This window comes from Zalophus californianus, chromosome 14, assembly GCF_009762305.2.
Source record: "Zalophus californianus isolate mZalCal1 chromosome 14, mZalCal1.pri.v2, whole genome shotgun sequence".
Taxonomy (NCBI): domain Eukaryota; kingdom Metazoa; phylum Chordata; class Mammalia; order Carnivora; family Otariidae; genus Zalophus; species Zalophus californianus.
Genome location: NC_045608.1, coordinates 72,160,140 through 72,187,661, shown reverse-complemented (window position 1 = coordinate 72,187,661; position 27,522 = coordinate 72,160,140). Strand labels below are relative to the sequence as shown.

Sequence of the window (27,522 nt, the reverse complement as noted above, 5' to 3'; positions counted from 1 at the left end):
CTGGTCCACACTAAGCGATGACTTCCAGCACACTAGGAATTCAGGCAGATATCATTTGTGTGGCAAAATCTTAGAAATTTTAATTTCAAGCTCCTCTCCTTTATTGGTAATTCCCAAACTAGTCTGATTAGACTCAAATAAATATTAAACATCATCCATTTCCCTGACAGCCTCCATGAGTATGGGGGGGCACATCCACATTATGGCAGAGTGACAGAGACAGCAGGTGTGAAGGTCAGACTGTGCTAGCTGAGTGGCCTTGATAAGTTAGCTAACTTCCTTGAGCAGCACTTTCCTCACCCACCAAGTCAGGGGAAAAGAACTCCTCCATAGGATTCTTGAGAAGAATCAATATGGTAATTAATATTGTATTGTAAAGCCCTGACTCAACATGGTGCCCACTAATAAAGATTCAACAGTGTTTTTCAAATCCAGCTCTGCCACTTTATAGCTGTTGGATATTGGCATGGTATTTGACCTCTTTGAAGCATAATCTTCTAATCTGTGAAGTGAGAATAGTAACATATTCTGGACCAGATTATCATAGAAGAAAATGGAATGATGCATATGAAGTGCTTAGCACACAGTACCTGCCACAAGAAGGTTTTTGAAAATGCCATTCTCTTCTGTGTTTTCCTTTTCTTCTGTATTTATATAAATCTTACTTGATTAGAGCTCTGTTAGCATATCCTTCCATAATTAAAATGGTGTTTACTTTCTTGTATTTCTAAGTTTCTCACTGGATTTCAAATAATAAAATACAAAAGCCTTATCTCCTAGTACCTCTTAAATGTCCCAAGAGGCAGAGAATACTCCAAGTAGTTTATTTGGAGGCTGAAGTCAAAGGCAAAATCACACTTACGTTTCTAAACCTTTGCCATACTTCAGTATATATTGCTTGTTGTTTGATGCTTTGTTAGGACCCATGTACTTTGATTTCTAAAATAAAAATAATATAGTAGTGGGACACCTGGGTAGCTCAGTCAGTTAGCTGTCTGCCTTTGGCTTGGGTCATGATTCCAGGGTCCTGGGACTGAATACTGCATCAGGCTCCCTGCTCAGTGGGGAGCCTGCTTCTCCCTCTGCCTGCCACTCCCCCTGCTTGTATACTCTCTCTCTGACAAATAAATAAATAAAATATTTTTAAAAAATATAGTAGTTTATTGAATTATAAATATAGAGATAGATTTAGATTTAAACTTACTTTAAAAGTTGAGGTCCATATTGTATAAAAATAATTATATTATACTTTTTATATTTTATTCCACTATTTATATATTATATATGTTTATTCCACTATATATCAATATTCCATTATTTATATTTTATATTCCACTTATGACCATAGCATGTCATACCCTGGGGGAATGGTTGAGGTTAGTATTACTTGTAGAGTCCTAAAGAATGGCAATTCCTATCATATTCTAAGTTAATTTCCCAGCCTGATCCCTACAAAAGTCAGAGCAAACCTAGAGAATGACCGTGGGCAACTACAAATTTAACTAAGTGGTAGTTCCCATGCCATCTGCTGTGCCAGATGCTGTACCTTTGTGTGAGCAGATTGACATAACCCCCAGTACAATATAGTTAGCCATGGCAATGTGTTCTTTTCTATCCCTGTAAGAAAGGACAATCAGAACATTTCTCATTCACTAGGAATAAAAAGTCATTATTCATTTTCAGTCACATCCCAGGGCTATGTTAACTCTCTCATTTTCTGTTGTAAAATAGTCCAAAGGGATCTGGACCATCCAGATATTTTTGTACCACATGTCATTTGTCAATTGTGTTAATGACATCATGTTAATCTGACAAGCTGAGTGAGAAATGGCAAATATATGAAAGATTTTTAGTAAAACACATATGCTTCAGCAGTGGCAGATAAATCCTATGAAGGTACAGTAGCCCATAATATCAGTGAAATTTTTAGGGGCACATGGTTTGGAACATGGCAAGACAAGTCCTATAAATAGAGACAAATTACTGGATTTCATATCTCTAAACACTAAAAAGAAGCACAATGTCTTTCAGACATTTGGGTTCTGCAGGCAGCATATTCTGCTCTGACTTATTTATCAGGTAATATGAAAGACTGTCACCTTTGAGTAGGGTATCCAGAGTAGAAAGAGGTATTGTAACTAGTCCAGGCTATGATGCCAGTGGTTCTACCACTTGTGCTATACAACCCAGTTTACTCTGAAGTATGAGAAGTATTAGTGGTAGACTGAAAAAAATCTGTGTGAAGATAATGGCAGGCCCTAATAAAGGAATCACAACACAAACCCTTAGGGTTCTATTGCAAAGTCATGCCATCTGCAGCAGAGAATTATACACCATTTATAAAATGGGTTCTGGCAGAATATTGGACCCTGTTGGAATAAGAATGCCCAACCATGGGATAATCTACTGACCAACTGGCTATAATTGCTCATCACGAACTAGGTTACTAGAAATGGATCAAGCCAAAAGGTTAGGTGGCATCATCATCAACTTGAGTAAGATTAAAGTGTTATATTTGGTATCAGGTGTAAGCATGACCAGAGGGCCTAACAGCAGGTAACCCCGACAACCACATTTTCAATCACTGTTGTATAAGTATCTTCCCCCTCAACTCACACTTATGGCCAAGTGACTGAGGAGGAAAAAGACCAAGCTTTGTCAGTTTGGTACGTGGTGGGTATGTGGTTGCACCAAAATAGATGGCTGCTATACCACAGCCTCACTTAGGCATAGCTCTAAAGGGGGGCAGTAAGAGAACTTTCCCTGGAAGGCAGAGTGTTGAGCATACCAGATCATCTGCCTTATATGAAAAGAAAAATGGTCCAAGGTAAGAATATACATACAGACTATGAATAAAGTCAGATGGTTTGGCTGATTGACTACAGGTCTGAAGGGAGAGTGACTGGAAGATCAGGCACAAGGAGGTTTGGAAAAGAGGGATGTAGGTGGGCCTATGAGAGTGAATATCAAGTGCAAAGATCTTTGAATCACATCTAAATATCAAATTGTATCCTCCAAAGCTGAGGCACTAAACAAGTAGATGCCAGTTCACATCAGCGAGGTTCCAGGGGTGGCACAAAAGTACATGAATGAAGAGGCTATAGTGTCTAAGATGGAATCTACACATTGCCCAGTAGCATGGGCTCAAACCCAACAAAGCTGCTGCTGTCCACCAGCAACTACTGCTACTGTCATATATTTAATCCACTAGCAAATAGGACAAATGCTGAGCACTCAATAAAACACCATTTCAACTAGCCTACTGGTGACATATTGTTTATATTGAACCCCTTCTGTTCTGGAAAGTGCAGAAATTCATCTTGACTGGAATATACGCATGTTCTTGCACTCCTGCTTTCAGGCTTCAGGCTGCAGCACTATCTGAGAGCTCACAAAGTATCCGAGCCACCAACATGAGCTCCTGCATAACACTGCGAAAGATTAAGTAACTCATTTAATAGCAAAAGAGGTACGGGGATGAATACATGACCACAAGATCTCCTGATCCTATCATGTACCAACCACTGCGAAGCTGTTGACTCGATATAGCAAAAGTACAGCTTTTTGGAAGGGCAATTGAGGAAACAAAGTAGAGATGATATCCTAAGATGGAGTGCCTTCCTCTAGGGTGCAGTATATACTCTAAAGCAATGACCAGTATACGTTGTCATGTCCTCAACAGGTAGAGTACATGGATACAAGAGATTGAAGTAGGTGTGGTCCTGCTGACCATCACTCCCAGTGATCCAGCTGGAGTATGTGTGTTCCTTATCCCTGCAACTCTAGGCTCTATGGACTTAAAAGTCCTAGTTCTCAGAGGAGACGTCACTGAACTTGAGTGATCACTGCTGCCTGGTCCTTTCAGGCTTCTTGTGCCAATATACAAGTAGGCAAGGCAAGAATAATTACCCAGATCATCAGGAGGAGGAGGGAAAACAGGGAAGACTACTGTTGGCACTCAGGTGATCTACTGGACGTGTCTCTTGGTACTCTTCCCCAATTTTGATGGTAAGTGGACTAATATAAAATTTCTATGACCTGTGAAGGGATAGGAGTTTGAGTCATCCCACTCGATGAGCCAGATGGACTGGCAGAGACACTAGCTGGGGGTGAGAGGAATACATAATGGGTAGGAGGATAGAAAGAATGAGTACCAGTTTCAGCCATGAGACCAGTTGCAGTTGCATTGGAGGGGGATTTCATTCACACCTCTAACCTTCCTCTTTTCCCCGGGGAATAAACCAACTTAGATTCTGGAATAGTTATTTCCAAAATTTATTTATTTTTCTAAAGATTTTATTTATTTATTTAATTGACAGAGAGAGAGAAGACAGCAAAAGAGGGAACACAAGCACGGGGAGTGGGAGAGGGAGAAGCAGGCTTCCCGCCGAGCAGGGAGCCTGATGCGGGGCTTGAACCCAGGACCCTGGGATCATGATCCGAGCCAAACGAAGTCACTTAACCCCCTGAGCCACCCAGGCACCCCTCCAAAATTTATTACATGAAGCAAATAGGTTTGAGTGGCACAAGGGTAGGACCATAGTGGATGCAGTGGTACACCATCCAGTGCTCCCTTTCAGGACTATAGCACTCATTCCTCCAGCTGGAGGGAGTGACAGTGGCTGAAGGCTCCTTATTGAATCCATTTCCAGTGACTGCCTTTAGCTAAAGAGAACACCTCACTCAAGGTCACACCCATTTCTGGGGTAGATAGACAGCTCCTCAGGCTAACACAGTTTCGAAGCTTCTATAGGGATCATCTGATGTTTTTGTTGTGACTGTATTGTAATTGTAATTCACTCCTTCAAACTGCGTATGAGTGCCATTTCATTATAGTTCTATCAATGTTGATAGTATCACCTTCAAAATTAAAAATTAGACCTTTAACTAATTATATATACTTCCTAATTATTACATTGATAACTTAAAATTTTCTAATAACAATATATCAGAAGGAATATATATATATTTGCATGTGTATGGTGTATGTGTACACAGACACTTGTTATCAAAGGGTGATTTATATGTAAAAGGTAGAAATACAACAAGCTATAATCATTTGGGTTCCCTGTAAAAATCAAGATTCTTCTTCTCCACTTACTCACTATAGAGTTAAAAAAAAGATCTAGAATAACACTCTTTGGTGTGTTCACCACCAAAATATGATATGATCAATATTTATGAATCTATCAAGTCTTCCATATTGTATGGATTATAGTTATCACTGGTCTCAGGATACTTCACATTACTGAAGAATTCATTTCTAATTTCAAAGTCTGCCATACAGCCATATCCTCCTGATTAGCACTGAGCTAGCTTCCTACTTGAAGCACAAGCTGAACCAAGGACAAGGTGAATGACAAGCCTTTATTTGCTGAGAAATCTCTGCCAACATAAAACTGGAATGAGCAAGTCATTAAACTGATATTGCAAACTTTGCAGCAAACCTTTCCACTAGCAGTCATTTTGAAACAGACCTTTTCCCTTAACCTTGTCCACCAGGCTAAAAACTTAAAACTTCGAATGGACACTGTTGTTGAAATATCTGCTTATTAATTCTTTTCTTGTAAGATGGGAAAATATGCCAGAAGAAAGCTATCATTGTAACTCACCCCAATAAATGCCTGCTATTTTTCTTGAGAAAACAAAGCAACAGAAAACTTTATAATAGCTAACATTGGTGTAGCAATTTAGAGCCTACAAATCTCTTTTACATACATTTATTGCAATAAATTGTCTTCAAGACAATTATCTACTGCATTTTACAGCTGATGAAATGTAGACTTGGAAAGGTTAGGTAACATCATCTATGATTCTGTCCATACATATATTCTATATTCCATTATGTTTTTTAATTATCTACTTATTTAAGAGAGACAGAGAGAGAGCAAGCATGAATGGGGGGGAGGAGGCAGAGGGAGAGAATCTCAAACAGACTCCCCACTGGGCATGGAGCCCAAGGCAGGCCTCAGTCTCATGACTCATGAGATCATGACCTAAGCCAAATTCATGAGTTGGATGCTTTACCGACTGAGCCACCCAGGTGCCCGTTCCATTATGTTTTTAAATCTCTATAGGTAAACTAGCCAAGGATATAAAGATGAGATATAGATGCATCTCATCTAGAGTATGAATGTTATATGATAAAAGATCAAATAACTGATTTATGACAAACTATGAACCCCTCAGGAAAAGTATTAGTTTGAGTGTCAACACTCTAAGGAAAGGGGACCTTGAGGTAGAAAATAAAAGAGCACAGACTACCATCCTGTTATTTTTATCTTCACCTTGGCAAGCAAAAATAACATTTTAGTAGATTGAACACATTCATAGCCATATATGCTGCTGACATTATAAACTACCTTGAAAATTCTGGTTCTGTATCCTATTAGCTACAGTTAATTACCCCCAAGGTTTACAAGGGAAAATGTTCATGGAAAACTTATGAGCTATAATATCACCACATTGGTAATATGTTTCAAACACATTAAGTTGACTTTTATTCATTTAGACTCGATGGAAAACGAAAGAGAATGTTTGTAGTTTTAATAAGCATCTCAGTTTGTATGAGGAAAACTGTCCAATGACTTATTTTCTAGTTTGGATCCACAAACATGTCAGTCTAGGACATGGAATTGGCTCTTCTAAATTATTTACAGAATTCCAGGAACAATTTGATCCCACACTAAATACAACTGAGCATTTAAGTCATAGTAACCCTTCTCATATGAGAGACAAAAATTCAACTCAATTGACCGCCAGTGACTAATAAGAGATTGAGAAGTACTTCCTGTTTGCTTTTGTTACCTTCTGTCTTATCTAGTCACTTATGTGCTATTACACTGACAAATTCTAACAAATTTTGAGGGCTAAGACTAATTTTTTAAGCAATTTTTCATTGCTTCACACAATACCACTGAATTAACTATGTAAGAGTCAGTATTTAGTAAGAAACACTATAAATAGTTGAAGTTAATATACAATTATATGGGTGAGCATCCAAATATTCCTCTTGTCTATTTGGATTTCAAGGTATTCTTCTCACATGGATAAGGAACAAGTCACAAAAACAGATCAAAAATGGAAAAAAAAAACAAAATCAAAAACAAAATTTCTGATTTTATGCCTTAATGTTCATGATCAGACTTAAATACTTTCGCTAATTTTAAGTTATATGATATACTGCCATAATAAATTGTTGAAAATTCAATGTTATTTGTGACCGGTAACCTTTTCCAAAGGAGGGCAGGGCATTGATAACAGCTCACATTTTCCTAAATGCCTAGTCAATATATTTCCCCTCCTGCAGCAGGAAATTCTATTTTCTTACCAATAGTGGAGGAAAAAACAAATAAAACAAAACCAGATTAAAAAGCATTCAATATTAACATGAGACACCTAGTGCATATTTACTTCTTCTATGGAAGGCATAATATGATGTCTTGCCTAAGCAAATCTATACTTAGGGAATATTTATAATGGCATGTATTCATTTTGACCATGTAGCTTTTTTGGTATATATTAGAATATGAAGAATGCAAAAAAAAAAAAAGAATATGAAGAATACATTATCTCTTCCCATGGCAACTTTATTCTATCTTTACCCATTTCTGTCATTAAATTAAAAATATTCCAGACAGCATATGTCCTGATCATCACTGCATTCATTCCCAGTTCCCTGGCCTGCCACTCCCCTAGCCAACAGTTAAGTATTTTCAATGACCTTCACTGCAGACCACTGCCAGGAAACTGAACACCATCCAGCAGCTGGAACAAGGAAAACCAACTCAGAGGTAATTGATATCTTATATATATATCTTATCTTTCCTGCCTTGTTCCCTACCCCACACACCCTCAGCAAAAGAAAATTGCTAGCTTTTCCACCCAGCTATCAAATAGTTTTCTTAATTTAATTACTACCTGTCCACACTACAGTTTACTAGATGATAACTTGATGCTAAATAGTTCATCAGCATCTGCTATGCCAACCAGATCCTAACCTACTGCTCACATGTTTGCAAATCTGTCTACTGGACCTTCTTGTTCTTATGACACCTAACACATTGATTCTTGATACTTTCTGGCTGGTGTGTTCACTGAATGGTGGACTTGGAGCTATAGTTCATTTGGAAAGGCAACTTCTTAAACCAATGTGCCCCCCCCAAAAGAAAGTAAATAAATAAACTAAAACAAGCAACAGCAATAAAACTTTTTCTTAGCTGTTAGAAGAGATTAATAGATAATACAAGTAATATAAATCAGCTAAAGTATTTTAATTTCCATTCACCATCACTTATATAACATGGCTAGTCTTTTTGATGTATATGTAAAGTCTTAAGAAGGCAGGCTTTCATATATCCTGTGTGTGTATGCATGCGTGTGTGTGTGTGTGTGTGTGTGTGTGTGTGTGTGTGTGTGTGTGAAAGAGAAAGAGAAAGAGAGAGAGAGAAAATGAGAGACGGAGGCAGGGAGGCAGCAGTCTGGAACTGTGTATATGGTGATACAGTGGTACATATATACTGTTAGTGATAGGACTTCCTATAGTATAATGACTTTTTAAATTGTCATTGGTCTTCTTGACCTTTGCCTAGAGGAAACCATGTAGATATTTCACATGTTACGGTATACACATCTCAATATTTTTCTCAAACTTATTTTCTGGAGAGCAAAACAAGTCATTAACTCAGTTTAATTTAGTAGATTATGTTTACTTTATTTCCTAAGTCACTAATTGCTAAAGTGGGAATAGTTAACTGTCTATAAAAGACTATGTTGAAACTTCATTAGGCTTATGTAAATACCCATTAACAATGGACACTGGCTGGAATGGGTCATTGTGTGTGCTTCCATGAGGAGCAGATTGTTATGGTTGCCAAGGGGAACTCTCCACCACAAGCCTGTGGACAGCCCAAAGCTGAGCAGCTGGCTATGTGGGCCACAATGTGCCTCCAAATACATGGAGGCCATTTTTTGCTGAAACTTCAACAGAGAGGGCCATGTTCTGCCCACCATGGTCAGCCTCACTGCTGAATTGACATTTATAGCTGGGCCTCTTCACCATCTGTGCATGTGGCCTACACTGCATCTCCGAGTAGCCGGAGAAGCATGATTTGAAGACCTGCTTGAATAGCCATAAAAAGCAATCCATCATTTATAAGAGGGGATATAAGACAGTCACAATTGTGTCCTGTCACGCTTTCAGATTTTTATCTTCATTTGCTTTTACTTTCATTCTCATCTGTTGCCAAACACAATGAACATCGACTGAGAGTGCAGAATACACTGATAATACTTTACCATCTACATGGAAGAATGAATTATCCAGATGCTCAGAGGCTTGCCCTTCTGAGGAGGTAAATGACTCTCCTGCTGAGGGGAGCCTCAGACCTAATGACTCAGGGCCCAGGTGGAATGCAAGAAGTCGGGAACAAATGGCTATCCTTTGAACTGAGAGCTTGCAGGGAGAGTGACGCGGGATGCTTGTAACTGGTTTATTGAATGAGCTGAACTGCTAGAATACTAAGAGGCAACAGTTGTATATTATCCTGTGGTCCACCTTTATACACACCCTGTCAGATCTAGTCCCCAATCCTGATACTCTCTTTAGGGCTTCTCCAGGGTCAGACAGGAAAGGACGGACTTGCTTTCAAAAGTGGAAAGCATCTGCGAGCTTCTTTTTTGGGAGGCCGCTCTGTGGGTTCTTGAGAGACTCCTGCCCTCACCTGAGGAATCCCTGCACTGGACTTTCTGCATGGGCTAGTGGGCCGTCTGCACCAGCACCCCAGCTCAGCTCCCTCCCCCGCAGTGTCTGTCTTCTGGTGCATGCAACCTCTGCAGGCAGGACCTCTCAGGCATGATCCCTTCATAGTGACTCCAGCTCTGTTATCTTCAAGCGCAACTCATATCTTTGTTCTTCCCCAAGAAATAGAGCTTCTCCTCACAGTTGCCTTACCCTTTCTCTTACTGGTATCATTGTGGACAGCTCCAGACAATTTCCAGCTTGCAGGAATTTGTCCATTTCCCATTTTTACAAGCAATTCTCAGTAAAACACACTCTCTCTCACACACACACACACACACACACACGCACACAATCTGTTCAAGAGGTTTTCTTGGTGTCTCCACAACTTGACCTGTGTGGAAGGGAAAGCACCATGATAATCTCTAATCCTATGAATTCAAGAACTTCAGAGAATTCTCCAACACTATGGGCAATTGCAGAGGATGGCCACTGGGTGTGTTTGGTCAGTGCTGACAAGTCCTAGAAGAAACTATTTCACATCCTTTTTTAGAAATATGGGATTGCTTACCCAGCATTTTCCTCAGCATTATGGCTGTAGCTGAAAATCAAGGTTAACTAGAATTCTCTTGTTCTGTGTGGTCACATTGTCATTACTAATGAGATGGCGCACAGTTCTGAATCAGAGACCCTGATTCTAGAGGCTCTTTTTCTCCTACTTATCCATAACTTACCGTTCCAGCAGAAGAGAATGCACCCAGTCACAGTAACACTTAAAGCACAGTAAATGGAGGGAAAAGGAATAGTCCATTGGAGAAACTGGCAATCTTAAACGAGTGTTAATTGTCCCTTTTAATTCCTAGATGATTCCTTTAGTTCTTTTCCTCGTCTGGGACTATTGTCCTATGGTTGTTTTTTTGTTTCAATCAAGAAAAAAAGGGAGAGTCATTGTCACGAGCATTGTTATGAGCATCTGAGAGTCTTCAAATAATTGGTTAGGGATGCACAAAATATAAGGCCTTCAAAGACATATTTTAAAGGATAGAAGCCAAAGAAAGGCTTTATTTCATACATTTCAGTTATTTTCTATTAAATTTATTATAGGTAAAGTGTGACAAGAATACTGAGTCATGGCATGATGGAGGAAATTGGTCTTGAAAAGTTGAAATTAAAATAATAGGTGGTATGAAAAGTTTCATAGAAGATACTAACGTTTTAAAGTAATTCGATCTATCTGAACAACTTTTCCATCCCTACTTAAAAAATGAATATTTTTGACTTTCTTTAGTATTACAACATTTCAGAGCAGCTGATCAATTTGTTTTTCCTTCCTCTATTCTTTTTTTTCTGGCAAGATTTTGTTGTTTGGGGATAATACATGATCCATCTAATATAGAGTTACGATAGTTTTTTTTTTAAAGAGAGAGAGAGTTGGGGGGTGGGGCAGAGGGAGAGAATCTCAAGCAGACTCCCCGCTGAGCATGGAACCTGATGTGTGGCTTGATCTCATGACCCTGCGGTCATGACCTGAGCCGAAACCAGAGTCAGATGCTTAACTGAGTGGGCCACCCAGGTGCCCCAAGTTATAGCAGTTTTGAATACACCGCCATATTAAACTGCCAAAAGACTACAGGGCAAAATAAAATATAAATGTCATAAATAATAGAAAAAAAAGAAAAATTATCAAAATCTATTAAAAAAATAGAAAAATGTGTTTATTTTCATGTGATTGCTTCTACTATTTTCTGCCATTTTCCACGATTCAAGACTATACATACACACACACACACACACACACACACACACACACACACACACACACATACTCCATCTCTCTTTATATTCTACATTTACCAGAAATACTAGAAGAAAAGCAGGCCACAAAAGAGGGGAGAAGCTAACAATTTAGTGGTTGTTATCTTGATAACCAGAGGTACCTACTGCTCATGATGACTCTATCTCACTGGATGGAGATACATACTAGATACATTTCTAGAAAGAATATGACATCAACACATAAATGTACACCCTGATAAACTAAATAATTAAATAATTTCCAATTGACATTGAGAGGGAAAACAATAAGGATTTCACAAGTGGACCAAGCATAGAGATAGCTACCAGTGCCAGAGCAAAGTTCCCTTCAACTTACCAGGCTTAGGGACAATGAGCTGTGCACTGGTCTGGGCATTTCCAGCCTCATTTTCAGCTACACATTGATAAAAGCCTTCATCTGACTTCACCACTCCAAGGATTCGTAAGTTGCTTCCTCCCTAGAGAGAAGAAAGAAGCAGGTACAATATTTTAAAAAGCAAAAAACTCAAGGAGACAAAAATGAACCTAAGATTTTGATAAAATTTCACTGAATAAGCAAGAACGAAAGGCAGGAGAGTTCTGTCTCACAAATATGTCCTATGTCACTTAGGAAATGTCACAGATTCCCAATACTCTGCTGAATCCACGTGCATACATTTAACCTAGTTCTGCAATGAAAACTATACTCACAAAAATACACATCATCCTCAGTATCTAAATGAGCAACAAACAGAGCGCTCTTTGATTAAATAGATGAGAAACAAAGGTTAGCATGAAAAGACATTTCATTCTTTCACTTGTTATTGAAGGAAAATTGGGTTTAGCAGCTGCTGGGAAAAAAAAAAGAAACTGATTTTTGCAGCTTCTAAAAGACAAGAAATCTAGGTTGGATATTTTCTGGAAGTATTTACTGAGAAAAAAAAATCTGAAAATCCTTTTAAAATTGTAATTGCTTTGACATGTATCCTTTTGGGATTTAGAGCAATGGTATGGTGGATATTTTATACCATGTCATTCTTGTTATATGGCCAAAATGCTTTACCTTCAGTAATCCATAAATAAAACACAGCAGTGTTCACTCCTGTTTTATATAAATTGAGCCACCATGTTTTTCGAGGATGGATGATAAAATAATCTGGAGATAGCACTTAATTATACTGACTCAGTTTTTCTTCAGTATTAGTGTAAGAATTAGTTCAGTAAGTGAGACATGTTAAATCACTTCCCCTGAAGTCATTAAGAGATAAATATTACCTCATGGGGAATTCTTAATTGTTTTTAGTGTCTTGTAGTCAATTCTCTGCTGATGTAAAATTCTGAGATAAAGCTGACTAACCTCTAATTAACAATTCTCATATAAGTTACTATTTGTGTTAAACGTTACTGTGTGACAGACAATGGCTCTCAGATTTCCGGAGCTATTGGGGAAATATTTTTAAGCACAATTTCATCTGAACAGGGCTCATACTGTACATTTTCTTTTCACCTTAAGAAAAGAAACATTTAAATAGGTTGGCTGTAATGAGTCATTCTGGGAGAAAGATTATTGAAACTGTGGAAAAAATAAATGTTGTATTTTATCATGTGTCCTTAAGGGCACTCAACAATTTCCTTTATATGCAAGTAGCATATATCCTAGGCGGGCACAACACATTTCAAGTTGCCCCACAGCAGGTCATTTTTAATTCAGTGGTAGTAGAAATAGCATTGCACTTAAAGGAACTAATGGATTGGCATGGCATTGAAAAGTTACACTTTTCCCCCTTTCTTTCTCTATTCCCAACCAATTAAAAAATGCAACTAAAAGTGAAAATACAGTGGTGACAAAAGTAATAAAGATATGCTTTATGGATGTATTCTTTAAGAACCCTTACAGTATGACTAAATGTATGCATAAAGAGGTCATGGAAGTTTCTGAAAGTCAGCTGATCCAGCCACAAGGAGGTGGATCCACCAATGAGAGCCAGTGCAAGGCTAAGGAGAGCATGTGCCTGGACTGGCAGGGCACCTGAGGTCTACTCCCCTTCTGCTAGATGACCTAGTTTAGACACTCTTCTTTGACAGTTCATGTCGGCATCTCAGACATAAGAGAAGTGGGCCTAAATCCTCCTTCTTTAGCTACAAAGTTCTTTGATATTTGGAAAGTGCTTTTCATATTTCTCATATATTCATATCCTCGAATTCGGAAACTCCAATGCTGACCTACACCTAATGGAGAGTTTTCAGAGCAGTTTTAAATGAGCAAAGAATTCTGGGGTAACAGGAAAAGGAATGATAGTAATGATAGGTGTTGAGTGACCTCAACACAGTGACAGTGTACCAGGAAAACAACTTAGTGAATATAATATACCATTATCCTTGTGATTCCCCCATGGGGTGGAGAGTGCACTAGAACTTAGAGAAACTGTAAGAACTATTATGCTTAGCTTCAATTTTTTCCAGTGTTCAAAAGTGTAATGCCATGTGACCTCTGGGGTCTCCATGGTGTCCTAGCCCTGCCACTACCACTTGTCACTGTCACCACATCCTTTTCTATTGCTCAAGTAGGATCAGCTGTCCTACTGGAAGGGTAGCAGGGAAAACTTGTCTATATTATGAAAGTAAGACTAGCAGACTAGCATAATCATAGTGGCACATCTTGCTGAAACTTTGCTATAATGGGTAAAAAGTCAAAGAAGTAAGAGACTGTTGGCTTCATATAGTCTAAAACTAGGTTCTCAACTCTGTTCTCCCGAGAACCAGCAATGAGGATACTTGGAAAGAGTCTCTTAGGTCCTCTATCTTTTTCATCATGTGTTTGTTTAAAAAACCTTGCCTGTAAAACAAGGAGGTGGGCTGTTTGATGACTCTTTTTCAGCTCAAAAATTGTTAAGTCTAGAAAATAATTTGCTTTATTGGAACAATTTTCTTTTTTTTTTTTTAAGATTTTTTAAATTTATTCATGAGAGACAGAGAGAGAGAGAGAGAGAGAGAGAGAGAGAGGCAGAGGGAGAAGCAGGCTCCCAAGGAGCAGGGAGCCCGATGCGGGACTCGATCCCAGGAGCCTGGGATCATGACCTGAGCCGAAGGCAGACGCTTAACCATCTGAGCCACCCAGGCGCCCTATTGGAACAATTTTCTTAACACACCATAAAGATTCCCAGTAGGAACCTTCTTCCCAGGAAAGAAAAGCAACTGAAAATCGAGTAAACAATGAATGGGATTATACAGCTAATACGGAAAAAAAAAAAAAAAAAAGATAATTACCACTATCTGAAAATAATCACTAGGAATGACCACATCTCCATTCTTCATCCAATTCACAGTGGGCACAGGCTTTCCAGAGACTGAACATTCAAACTCAATATCCATGCTTTCATAGGCATACAGGTTGGTAGGGTGATTTAAAAACCATGGCGGAACTGCAAAGACAGAAAACAAAAGTGAGTGGGTGGGAAAGTGAAACTTCATGCTAAGGTCTTTGTCCGGTTAGAAACACTACGCAGGGAGAGAAAATATTTGTAATTCAATAATTCCCCGAAACCCTTAGTTTATTATGCAGGAACCACTGTAGAACACCTCTCCCCCTTCCCAAACACAGTTAAATAGTTGTAGTTAGTGCTGTTTTGCCTCAGGAAAGGAAAAAAAAAACACTTTTGGAAAAAATATAACATCTAGTAAACCTTCTGAATACCCAGTGTTTGTATCCAATTGACTTACATAAAGGATACTGAACAGTGCATAAAGCTATGGAAGCTATGCTGATAAAGTAAATAAAGGGAAGCTGGTAATTCTGAGACAACCCAGAGTGTAAGACGAGAAAGCTTAATGTCTCTGTAATTCTAGAATTTCACTGGGATTTAGTTAATGTGATGGACTCATTCCCTGCTGAAACTGGCTATGGTGATAGGCACAAAAAATGACTATCATCTTTACGGGGGACACATTCCTATTGCCTTAGCAATTATCTATTGTGGTGCATTACTATGCTGCATTACTATTTTCCCAGCATGATACATGATATACTAATTTAATTTAATGTCTTAATTGCCATAATACTAGTTACATTATGATGGAAATTTGTAATTGGACGAAAATTACAAATAAAATATAACACACCTTTGCTAATGAATCTCTCAGGCTTGGTCCCTCAAAACCCTGCCTAGGAGAGGGGAAATTTTAGAAAGAAATGTTCATTCTCTTCCACTGGGAATCTTAAAGTGATGTCAGGTTTGAATATTCATGTTGCCTGAGACCCAGGTTAAATTCACAGTGAAGTAAACGCCTTGATCTCGTTTTCAGGTAGGAAATGGACATGCATTTTTAGTAGCCATTTTTAAAGTTAGATTGCATTTTTTTTGTCATTGCTGTTGCTATGTTCAGTGAGTAAGAAGTGCTAATTTTTGCTCACTTGTGTTAATACTATATTACATAATATAGTCTCTGAACCCCCTGACTTCAAAGTCAACTTGTAAACATGGATGAATGTTCTAGAAAAAATGGGAGAGCCAGTGGAAAGTTCCTAGTTTTTCTATTGAAGATCTTAGAAATCTTCATCTCTCTCTCCCGCTTCCTCTCCCTCTTTCTCTCTGTCTCTCTCTCTCTCTTCCTCCTCCCTATCTTATTTTCCTGATTTTTAACTAAATATTTGGACCTCTAGTAAAAAACAACTTTAAAATTATTTGATCTTTCACATGGGCAAATTGATTTATATGACTCAGCTGGGATGCATTAATATTCACAGACTAAACGCAGGAAAAAAAGTCAGCTTTTCTAAAGAGAACATGTCCCCATTGTATATAGAGCTGAAATTATTTATTTATGATTGGTAATATTACTAAGAGACTGTTTTTTATTCCTTAACCAAATTCACTGACAATAAACTAAAAGGCATCAGAAATATTTCTTTGAATGCCTCTGAGCAAGTGTATTAGTTGTCTGTTTGTGTTCCCGATTTTATTACAGATTTTGATCAAGTATTTGTTTACTAGCAAACACCCAATATAAATTTATTGAGAGCTGACCTTATATAATTTATTAGTATAAGCACTTTATATTTATTTATTTATTTATTTTAAAGATTTTATTTATTTTTCTGGAGAGAGAAGAGAGCACAAGCAGGAGGAGCAGCAGACAGAGGGAGAATCAGGCTCCCCACTGAGCAAGGAGCCTGATGTGGAACTCGATCCCAGGACCCTGGGATCCTGACCTGAGCCGAAGGCAAATGCTTAACCAACTGAGCCACCCAGGTGTCCTGTGCTTTATATTTATTATATTCACCACACCTCTCTGAGACTCTATGATTCCCATTTTACAAAGATGCTGAGGTGCAAGGAGTTGAAGTAACTTTCTCCAAATCATACAACCTATAGATTGTGGAGCCAGACAGGCTGACTCCTCTGCCTACATTCTGAACTATTTTATAATAATTGCCTCTTTTGCCACTTGAAAATTCAGGTGGAAGAATAACTCATTAATATTTCCAAAGCCTCAAAGATAATGGAGATAAGTAAGGAGAGCTATTAAAGATAGAACACCATGTTGTCTCCTCCTCTTCCTCCTTTAAGACCTTCTATCCTGGTGCCATGAAAACTGCCAGTCTGCCCATTCTTAGTGTTCACTTTCATCAGAATTCATGATCTCATTTAGGCCTATATCAGAGTTTTCAAATTTTGACTCATATCCATCAGTGAAATTTGAAATTCGTTTTTGAAGTTGAGACTAAAATTTACATATGTATGCATGTAAATATACATAAACTTATACATAAACATTTACATATATACATGCATATATCCAGTTATACTTCTTTTTATTGTACTTCATTTAATTGAGTTTAATTTTATTGTGCTTCACCGATATTGGATTTTTTACAAATTAAAAGTTTTGTGGCAATCCAGCATCAATCAAGCCTATTGGCACCTTTTCTTTTTTTAAGATTTATCCATCCATTTGAGAGAGAGAGAGAGAATGAGAGTGTGGAGGGGAGGGGCAGAGGGAGAGAAAGAATCTCAAGCAAACTCCCCCCTGAGCACGGAGCCTGACGTGGTGCTCAATCCCAGGACCTTGAGATCATGACTCAAGCCAAAATCAAGAGTTGGATGCTTAACTGACCGAGCCACCCAGTCACCCCTTGGCACCATTTTCCCAACATCCTTTGTTCACTTCATGTCTCTGTGTCAATTTTGGTAATTCTTGCAATACTTTGAACTTTTTCATTATTATATTTGTTACAGTGATCTGTGATCAGTAATCTCTGATGTCAATTTGTAATTGTTTTGGGACACCACAAACCACACACATCTATGATGGCAAACTTAATAAATAAATGTTGTATGTGTTCTGACTGTTCCCCTCCCTCACCTTCTCTTTGGGCCTCCCCATTCCCTGAGACACAACAATATTGAAATCAGTCCATTTAATAGCCCTATAATGGCCTCTAAGTGTTCATGTGAAAGGAAGAGTCACTCATGTCTCTCCCTTTGGATCAACAGCTAGAAGTGATTAAGCTTAGTGAAGAAGGCATGCTGAAAGCAGAGATAGCCTGAAAGTCTTGTGCCAAACAGCTAAGTTGTGAATGCAAATGAAAAGTTCTTGAAGGAAATTAAAAGTGCTACTCCAGGAAACACACAAATGATAAGAAAGTGATAAAGTCTTAACACTGATATAGAGAAAGTTTTAGTGGTCTAGATAGAAGATCAAACCAGCCACAACCTTCCCTTAAACCAAAGCCTAATTCAGAGCAAGGCCCTAACTGTCTTTAATTCTGTAAAGGCTGAGAGGTGAGGAAGCTGCCGAAGAAAACTCTGAAGCTAGCAGAGGTTGGTTCGTGAGGTTTAAGGAAAGAAGCTGTCTCCACAACATAAAAGTGCAAGGTGAAGCAGCAGGTGGTCATACAGAAGCTACAGCAAGTTCTCCAGAAGATCTAGCTAAGATCATCAATGAAAGTGTCTACATTAAATAACAGATTTTCAATACAGACAAAACAACCTTGTATTAGAAGAAGATGCCACCTAGGACTTTCATAGCTAGAGAGGAGAAGTCAATGCCTGGCTTCAAAGCTTCAATGCCTGACTCTCTTGTTAGGGGCTGATGCAACTGGTGACTTGAAGTGGAAGTCAGTGCTCATTATCCATTCAAAAACTCCTAGGACCCTTAAGAATTATGCTCAATCTATTCTGCCTATGCTCTATAAAGGGAACAACAGTCTGGATGACAGCACATCTATTCACAACATGGCTTACTGAATATTTTAAGCCAGCTGTTGAGAAAAAAAATTCCTTTCAAAATATTACCACTCTTTGATAATGTTTCTGGTCACCCAAGAGCTCTGATGGAGATGGACAGTGAGATTAGTTTTTTTTTTCCTGCCTGCTAAGACAACATCCATTCTGCAGCCTATGGATCAATGAGTAATTTTGACTTTCAAGTCTTAGGATTCGGAAATACATTTTGTAATGCTATAACTACCAAAGATGGTGCCTCCTCTGAAGGATCTGGGCAAAGTCAATTGAAAATCTTCTGGGAAGGATCCATCATCCCACATGACATTAAGAACATTTGTGATTCATGGGGAAAGATCAAAATACCAACACTAATGGGAGTTTGGAGGAAGTTGATTCCAATCCTCATGGATGACTTGAAGAGAGCTCAGAACCTCAGTGGAGGAAGTAATTGCAGATGTGGTGGAAATAGCAAGAGAACTAGAATTAGAGGTGGAACCTGAAGTTGGGACTGAACTGCTGCAATTTCATGATAACATTTGATCAGAAGAGAAGTTGCTTTTTAGAGATGTGCCAAAAAGTGGTTTCTTGAGATGGAATCTACTCTTGATGATGATGCTGTGAAGACTGTTGAAATGACAATAAAATACTTAGAATATTATACAAACTTAGTTGATAAAGTAGCCTCAGTATTTGAGAGGATTGACTCCAGTTTTGAAAGAAGTTTTACTCTGGGCAAAATGTTATCAAATATCATCACATGCTAAAGAGAAATCATTCATGAAAGGAAGGATCAATTGTTGTGGCAAACTTCATTGTTGTCTTATTTGAGAAACTGCCACCCTAGCTTTCAGCAACCATCACCCTGATCAATCAGCAGCCATCAGCACTGAAGCAAGACCCTCCACCAGCAAAAAGATTACAAGTCACTGAAAGCTCAGGTGATGTTTAGCATTTTTTAGCAATAAAATATTTTAAAATTAAGGTATGTAATACATGTTTTTTAGACTTAGTGCTATTGTACATTTAATAAATGTACATTAAATAATGTAAACATATTTTTTTTATGCAGTGGAAAACCAAAAGATTCATTTGACTCACTTCATTGCCGTATTCAGTTTATTATGGGATCTGGTGTATACATATTTTCTCACAGATCCCAAAATAAACTGAATATATGTGTATATATATGTGTATATATGTATATGTGTATATATGTGTGTGTGAGAGAGACAGGTATGCCTATTTATTGATTGACATATGCCTGAGGGTGTGTGTGTGTGTGTGTGTGTGTGTGTGTGTGTCTATAGATCATAGTATCTATTTAAAGAGCAGGGGTGGGGGGAAGAGTAGAACAGAAAATAAAAAGGGTTAGGAGTACAGAAGAAGAGAAAAAGAAGAGAAAAGAATAACAAATCTATATTGAAGAAGAGCAAAGAAAAGTGAAGTTCCAGGAGCCCACATAATGGGGCCAGATTGCCTGGGCTTAAGTCCCAGCCATTCCACTCACTGCAAGTATTTCAGTTACTGTCCCCATCTATAACCTGGAGATAAAAATCGAGGACAATGAATGACAGTGCATGTGTAAATGGACTGTGCATAACTGTTTGTTAAAGAAAAATAATAAACAGAAAAGTATATCTGAGTATATCACCCACAACAAACAAATTATTGTATATGTGTATTGTATATGTATATATCTCTCAATGGACCAAATAAACCAAAGCTGATCATGGTAAATTCTCAAAACCTTCTGTTTTATTGATTAATAAGACACAGTGACTCCTGGGGCGCCTGGCTGGCTCAGTTGGTAGAGTGTGCAACTCTTGATCTTGGGGTTGTGAGTTCAAGCTCTGCATTGGGTGTAGAGATTACTTAAAAAAATAAAAATAAAAATAAAATAAAATAGTGACTTCTGATTAGTTAAGGGGATAATTTGACTTAATTATGTAATTATAACTATAAAACAGTAAGTACCAAGGATGCCTCAATAATTTTTTTCTACTTCCAAATATATATGTGAGCCATGATCTATATTTTTGTGATTTTCTCTTATTCCTTAGGCTCTCAGCATTACACCGTGTCTTCCCTGGCTGTCTTAATACCTTCATTTCTATATCAGGTTTTCCAGCTTTCACCAAATGCCAGACAGTAAATGAAGAAGGAAAAATAGCTTCCCTCACTTAAATGGGAAAGTTGAAGCATGAGACAATACCGCACATTAGAAATGGGTTTACATCCCATGTTTTCTGAAAATATACTGCCTAACTTGGGCAGTGTTACCAGTCATGAGTAATTTTTGTGGTACAGATAAGGACTAATGACTTCATATTTCAGTGCCTCCTACAGTACTTCATCCTCAGCACATGCTCAGCAAAGATTTGCTGATGACGTTTATGTGAACTCAAGCAATAAAATACATATTTTTATGTTTTCTGTGGCAATATTAATATAAGATGATGAGGAGGAGTTTGGACAATGTCATGGAAACCACATAACTAACAATGTACTATTTTATTATCCTGGAAAATAAAATGTCAATGAATGATGAGAAAAAAAGAAAAAGGACAAAGCATGGTGTAGTTTGGCTACTTGGAGAAAGGAGTAAGTATCTGTTATATTGAATACCTTTCCGAAAGTCGTAAAGCTCTTCCCTGTTTGAGCAAAAGGAATTAAAAAAAATACAGAATTTAGGAGAAAGTCTTCAAAAAGTCTAAATATATAAGCTTGAGTTGGATTAGAAATCAGGTAAAAGTTTTTCAATCTTGCTTTAATTACTATATAACCAAACTGCTACCTGTTTTCCTGAAGCTTCCATCCACACATCCCTTACCTACATCTGAGGGCTCAGCTTAACAACAGTTACCCCAACCTTTTCTAATCCTGTCTTTGTTCATTCTGTTTTCTCTTCCTGAACTGATTTCCATTTTGTGTTAGAGTGTAGACATCCTACCGATCCATCATGAATCCACTTCTCCAAAAGGTCACCTTAATTTTTCTTCTTGTAAAATTCTCTCTCCTTTTAGAAATCCCACTGGTACTATTTTTACTGATTTTATGGCACTTGACATGGTTACCTTAGCAGTAGTTTATAACTTGTTGGGGGAGGAGGCTCTGCCACACTAACGTCAATTCAACCCATTGTTTAGTGTATTTTTGATGTTGACACTACTCTAGGAGAGAGTGAACAAATGAAGTTTACCCAGTTTTCTCTTCTTATTTGATGCCTTTGTCTTTTTCTGTGATGAACAGACTAGAATCTGCTGCCTGGAATTTAGGATCTAGGTATAATCACATTATACCTTTTACAGCTCTGGAGTTTATATTCTCAACACAAATTGCAACTGGGATGAAAGAAGGAATATGATTTATCAGTGGCTGTAGGTATGTTTTGTCAGCACTTTTCTGATCATGGATCCTTTATCATGGATCCTAATTACTGGAATTACATTCCACAGATGATACAATTTCTATTTATTCACTAAAAGGAAACTCAAATACTCCTTTTCCCACGACATTTTGTCTTTCATGAATCTGACAATGGATTTTCCTGCTTCTTGTAGTGCTCTTTCTCTGTGCCTAGTTTTTAAGATATCTTTCACATATATCATTATTTACGACCATGGTATGATTTTTACAGATGGGATCTGAAGCATATGCTTTCTCTTTTAATTTCCTTTGAATATTATATAATACCCCCTCCCTCACACTCTCATGGAAGGAATAATTTCACTACTTTAAACTATTTGGTGCATAGCAACTTCTTAATGGCTAATAAAAATGAAGTACCATGAATGTTCAAGTTTATCAAATTGTGCCATTTACATAGTATTAATCCATTTCAGAGAACTGTTTAACATACACGTACGATGCTACAACAATTTCAGGCAAGATATTGATTTTAGTTATACTCTCTTCGGATAGAAGAAAAATTCATGACCAGAAATAAATTACTTACATTTCCTTCAGATGTTAGTTTCTTAGGATCTTCTACTGCACTTATAGTACATATATAAAGAATTATTTTAATTTTGGGGCTGAGGGAATAAGCCATAATGACCAAAAATGACTCATAAGCAACAGAAATATGGAAAAATAGAATTTGTTCTTGAAAGTGTTTATCATACTTAGAAACGACTAATAGATGAGAAACCACTCTATCCTGAAATCATTAGACTTGTATAACTAAACCTTAAATTTGAGTAAAAGTTTTCCATAAATTTACTTGGTTTTCTTCTAAGACTTTCTATGCTATGACTAATCATTTGAATTTTGTAGAGTGAAATTTCTTCTGTAATTTCACCCTCAAAGTCATCAACAACAATCTAAATAGTATTATGAGTTTCATTTCATATAATAGATGCCTCACAAGTATTTTCAGGAATGTCCCATATCACTCCCTAATCTTCTTTAGATTTGGCTTCTAGTATTTTTATTTTTAGATAAGTTACTTAGCTATTCTTTTCCAGTTATTTAGGTATGTAATAAAGGTGGGTTAATTACAAAACACTATGTATAGTGTTTTAATGCATATAATGAATAATTAACTAATACTCTGTATTACCTTGATTTTGAGAAGATTCTGTACATTCTAAAGATTTACCACAACTCTGAAATGGCAGAGAATGCATTTTTAAAGCCATGCAGGTGCTTTAAATTAACACGAGGCAGCACAAATCACTTTGGTGAATGATTAACAAGAATCGAGGAAAAAAACAGATTGGTGAGCTTTTATTAGGAGGAAAGTAAAAATTAGCATGATCCTTGAGTGGCTGCATTTCCACTCTGAGTACAGTGGAAAGTCAGCTAGTTTCCCTAGAGCAGAACAGCTCTCTCCAAGTTCCCAGGCCCTTTGCGGTTACTTAAATTGTTGTTAAAGTAGTGGACATAACCCCATCAGTCTTCCCTTGAAAACAAATATCTAAAGAGACAGACCACACTGAATGTCTAACGTATGTTTGCTGCCAAATAGGACTACCTCTGTACCCAAAACAAATGGTTCTTTCAAGTGCACTATCACAATTGTATCAACAGATAATTTCACCTTAAGGAGCCATAGTTTTATATGTAATCACATTCAGATCTACAAAGGAGGCCACTGGGTGTTGAATGTAGGTTTAGAGATAACATATCCTAGTGGGGGAGATTGTCTTTATAAATTCAGGTTTTCGTGCTAAACATATCTCAGCAAAATCCTAGTTTTATAGAATAATGTTTCTAATGGACTGCTCAATTTTACATTAGAAATTGCTCTCTTACCTCACAGTTTCAATTCTTCTTGCACTAACTTTTGTTGCCAAAGTAACTTTCTTTCAGCCTACTTGATCTCTAAGTGCATAATTCTCCTTATTTTTTTTAACAAGGAGCTATGTGATGTATCTCTGCCCAATCCAACACTTCTCTCCGGGTCTTATGTGACAAGTAACTTGAAATCTGCTGAATATTTCTCTCTAGTTTGCTCTTTCCTACCTACGCATCTGTCCTCCTCTGTAGGAAGTGTGTTGAGATTTGTATTTCGTTTTCTATTTAAGTTGTCTCTCACACATATCTGTCTGTACTCTCCTAAAGAATTTAAGTTGGGTTCTAGCCTTAAATGACTAGAATGTATTCTGCATTGGAAGTAAAAGCTCACTTGAGTTTTAACTATTAATACTGACTGGGGCTCCCACTCTTCTGGGGAAAAAAAGGGTTTTTTTAAGCTATGAATTTTATTCTTAGCATGTTCCAATCAAAGAAGTGTTTCAATCTAGTCTATCAATGATCATTTCCACAGAGAGAGAGAGGGGGGCAGGAAACAGGGAGATAGGTAGGTTTTGGGTTCTCTTCATAACTGCTAGAATGTACACTACCTTTTTTCCTATGTGTAAGCCTAAGTGGTGCATTTAATTTTATATATATAGATATATATGTTTTTCCTCACACAGAAGTCAATATATCATCACTAAAAATTAATTGACAAGAAAAAGCAGGTGAAACAAGAGCAATTCCTTTCATTGTGACATCAATCTGGTTGTGGATCCACTAAGCTACTAGCTTCTTAAGGAAAGGGACTGCCTTTCCAAATTTGTGTCAAGGCCAAGCACAGGATAGGTGCTACTAAACATTATTTAGGCCTGGGTGTCTTCATAGGACAATCCTTTCACATTCAGTCATTTCCTGGCTGTAATTAACGGCTATGAAAAAGTTGGATGATGAACAACACTTAAGACCTAAGAGTATACTTTTCTTCAAAGTTAATAACAATTACAGCAAAAGAATATCAGAAGTATCAACTCTACGCTACTCTGCTGTAGTTGGCAAAGATAGTATTTTAATCACCTTAGAGAAATGGAAATTTAGACCTTTTGATTTCATTTTCTACACCATTAGTGCTTCTTATTTTGGACACAATATGCCAAAAAATTCTTCCTCCTATCTAAAAATTCTGGTCTACGAAGAACATCTGATCTTCAACCTTCACTTTAGAGTCCTTTGTATATGCTTGGAAACTATTTTAAGTCTCTCCTCCCAATATTCTTTATCCAGACAAATAATCACATTACCCTTCCTCAGTTTAAGCTCTTTCTGTAATCAAGGTTTGCTTCTCTATAAATCCAGACTGAGCTTTCCATTTCTCTCTTTAGTTGTGAAGCCTAGGACCAGATTGGTAGAATGATGCTGTGATGCTCAAACTGGTGATAAAAATAGGAGGATTACCTCAAGGTCCTAATTCCGTATGCTTCTTGGTGTTATTGTCATACCTTTGGAATGATTTTTGTGCTATCAATCAAGCCTTAGGTAGATAATGGCAACTATCCAACAAATAGGTTTGTGTGTATACACACACACACACACATAAAAATATATATGTGTATGTATATGTGAATATAAACACATATTTTAATATATGTACTTCTATATCACATATATATTTGTGTTCCCATAAACTTCTATGTAAACTATATAACCACATAGAATACTCATGTTTAAAATGTCATGTATATACGTAAACACATAAAATTATACATCCACACATATATAATTTATAAACATCTTTTTTTTATCAATTTTCAATTTTAGCTGTGAAGGAAATGAAAACATGTTAAAACAAACAAGATAAAAATGTTAAGTCATGTATGTTGTATGATGACAGAAATAATAAATCTATAAAATAAGTTATCCAATTCCTAACATTGCATACTGACAGGAATTTGAGGGCTATCATTTTTCCGTCAGTTAAATGTTTTCTAGAATGCCTTCTTGGTATTTGATAGTAAAAGATGTGGATATTCTAAAAGTCTAGAAAAAATGTTTCTGCCATACATGAGAGCTATTTCTGTGTATTTTTAAATGTACTTTAAAGAGGTATAATAAATTACAGTAGAAAAATTGTTTTTCAAGTTTCTTAGTAGTAGTAGATATTCAGTGAGGGAATCTTTCAGCACATTAAACTAAGAAAATGATGGATTCTAACACACAACTAAATTCTCTGCCTCAATACCTAACGAAATAAACTTCAGTCCCAGTACATACACACAGGAACGTAAAAATCAACAACAAAGAAAAGAAAGCATAGTCAATGGGAAAAGAAATTGAAACAGACATTTTTGGAGTAGAAAGGCAGATTAGGATTGAGCTCCTTATCTGTCCTTAAACCCCAGAAATGGCCCTGAAGTTTGGGGGAAAACCTAAGAATTCTCAGTAATACCTCCAAACCTGAATCAATGCAAAACCTATGGATATAGCCTTATGTTTCTCCTTTTCTGAGAGAGGAGACGCTGGAAGGCTGTTGAAGAGACATACACGAAATGGGGCTGACTAAGGTGAAAGCTCTTGGACTAACAGTGAGCTGAAGACTTGACCAGAAACCTAAGGACCACCCCTCCACTCTAGAAGGGAATAGAAGCAACACCAGCCAACACAGTATGTTGCTTCAACTGTACTCATTCCCCAACCATTCCTGTGGTTTCTTAAAAAGGGCACAAAACCTGAAATCTCCAGCCTTCAAACTGGAGCCCAAAGGGCCTAAGGCAGGGTGGTAAATAAGTCTACAAGTAACTTTTATTGTATTAGAGCAAAAAGTGTCTACAGAGAGCCACTCACACATGAACAAGATAAAAGACATATTTAAGAAATATGGAAATATAATACAGGCAACAATAAGGAGAGACAGAAAGACACAGAGACAGAGACAAAGAGAAAGGTAGTTGAGCAAAGGGAGAGAGGAAAACAAAGCACTCAACCCAGGAGAAAATATAAGGGTAGGAACAAAAATTGCTCAAGTTGCTTTACACAATGGATTCACATAATATGAAAATAAATTCAATATAACTAGAGGTCAAAGACTAGATGATAAAATAACAATGAAACAGAAAGAGAGAGAGTGGACCTAAGAAACAAATCAAGGACCAAAACAACATCATTAGAGAGCCAATATATAAATTAGAAAGTAAAAGTAACATAAAAAAAAACTACTAAAAACCATATTACCAACATAGAGGAGACTTGAGATAATCACAGTGAACATAAATGAAAAAAGCCAAAGGACTAAAATAACACAATGCTGGTATAGATAGAGGACAAGCAGAAATGATCCAATGTTAAAATAACTGGAATTCTGATGCAGCAAGCCCACAAATGGAACAGAATATATATTCAAAGATAAAATAATAGGAAATTTTCCCTGAAAAATAAGTCAGAAATTTCAGAATCAAAGACTATACCATGTTCCTAGAAAATTGAACACATAACTCCCAACAGTGAGACATATCTCATTTAGGATATTGA

The 27,522-nt window shown here is 37.2% G+C and overlaps 1 protein-coding gene across 3 annotated transcripts in view; it reads right to left on the bottom strand.

The window, feature by feature from the left end:
• DCC (DCC netrin 1 receptor) overlaps positions 1 to 27,522 on the bottom strand; it is a 1,177,272-nt gene that overhangs the window by 442,223 nt on the left and 707,527 nt on the right. For all 3 annotated transcript variants that reach the window (XM_035724067.1, XM_035724068.1, XM_035724069.1), the window contains exons 6-7: positions 14,801 to 14,955; positions 11,892 to 12,012 (exon numbers count right to left, since the gene is read on the bottom strand). In XM_035724067.1, coding sequence (XP_035579960.1) covers positions 11,892 to 12,012; positions 14,801 to 14,955 — 276 coding nt within the window. The remainder of the gene's footprint in view (positions 1 to 11,891; positions 12,013 to 14,800; positions 14,956 to 27,522) is intronic.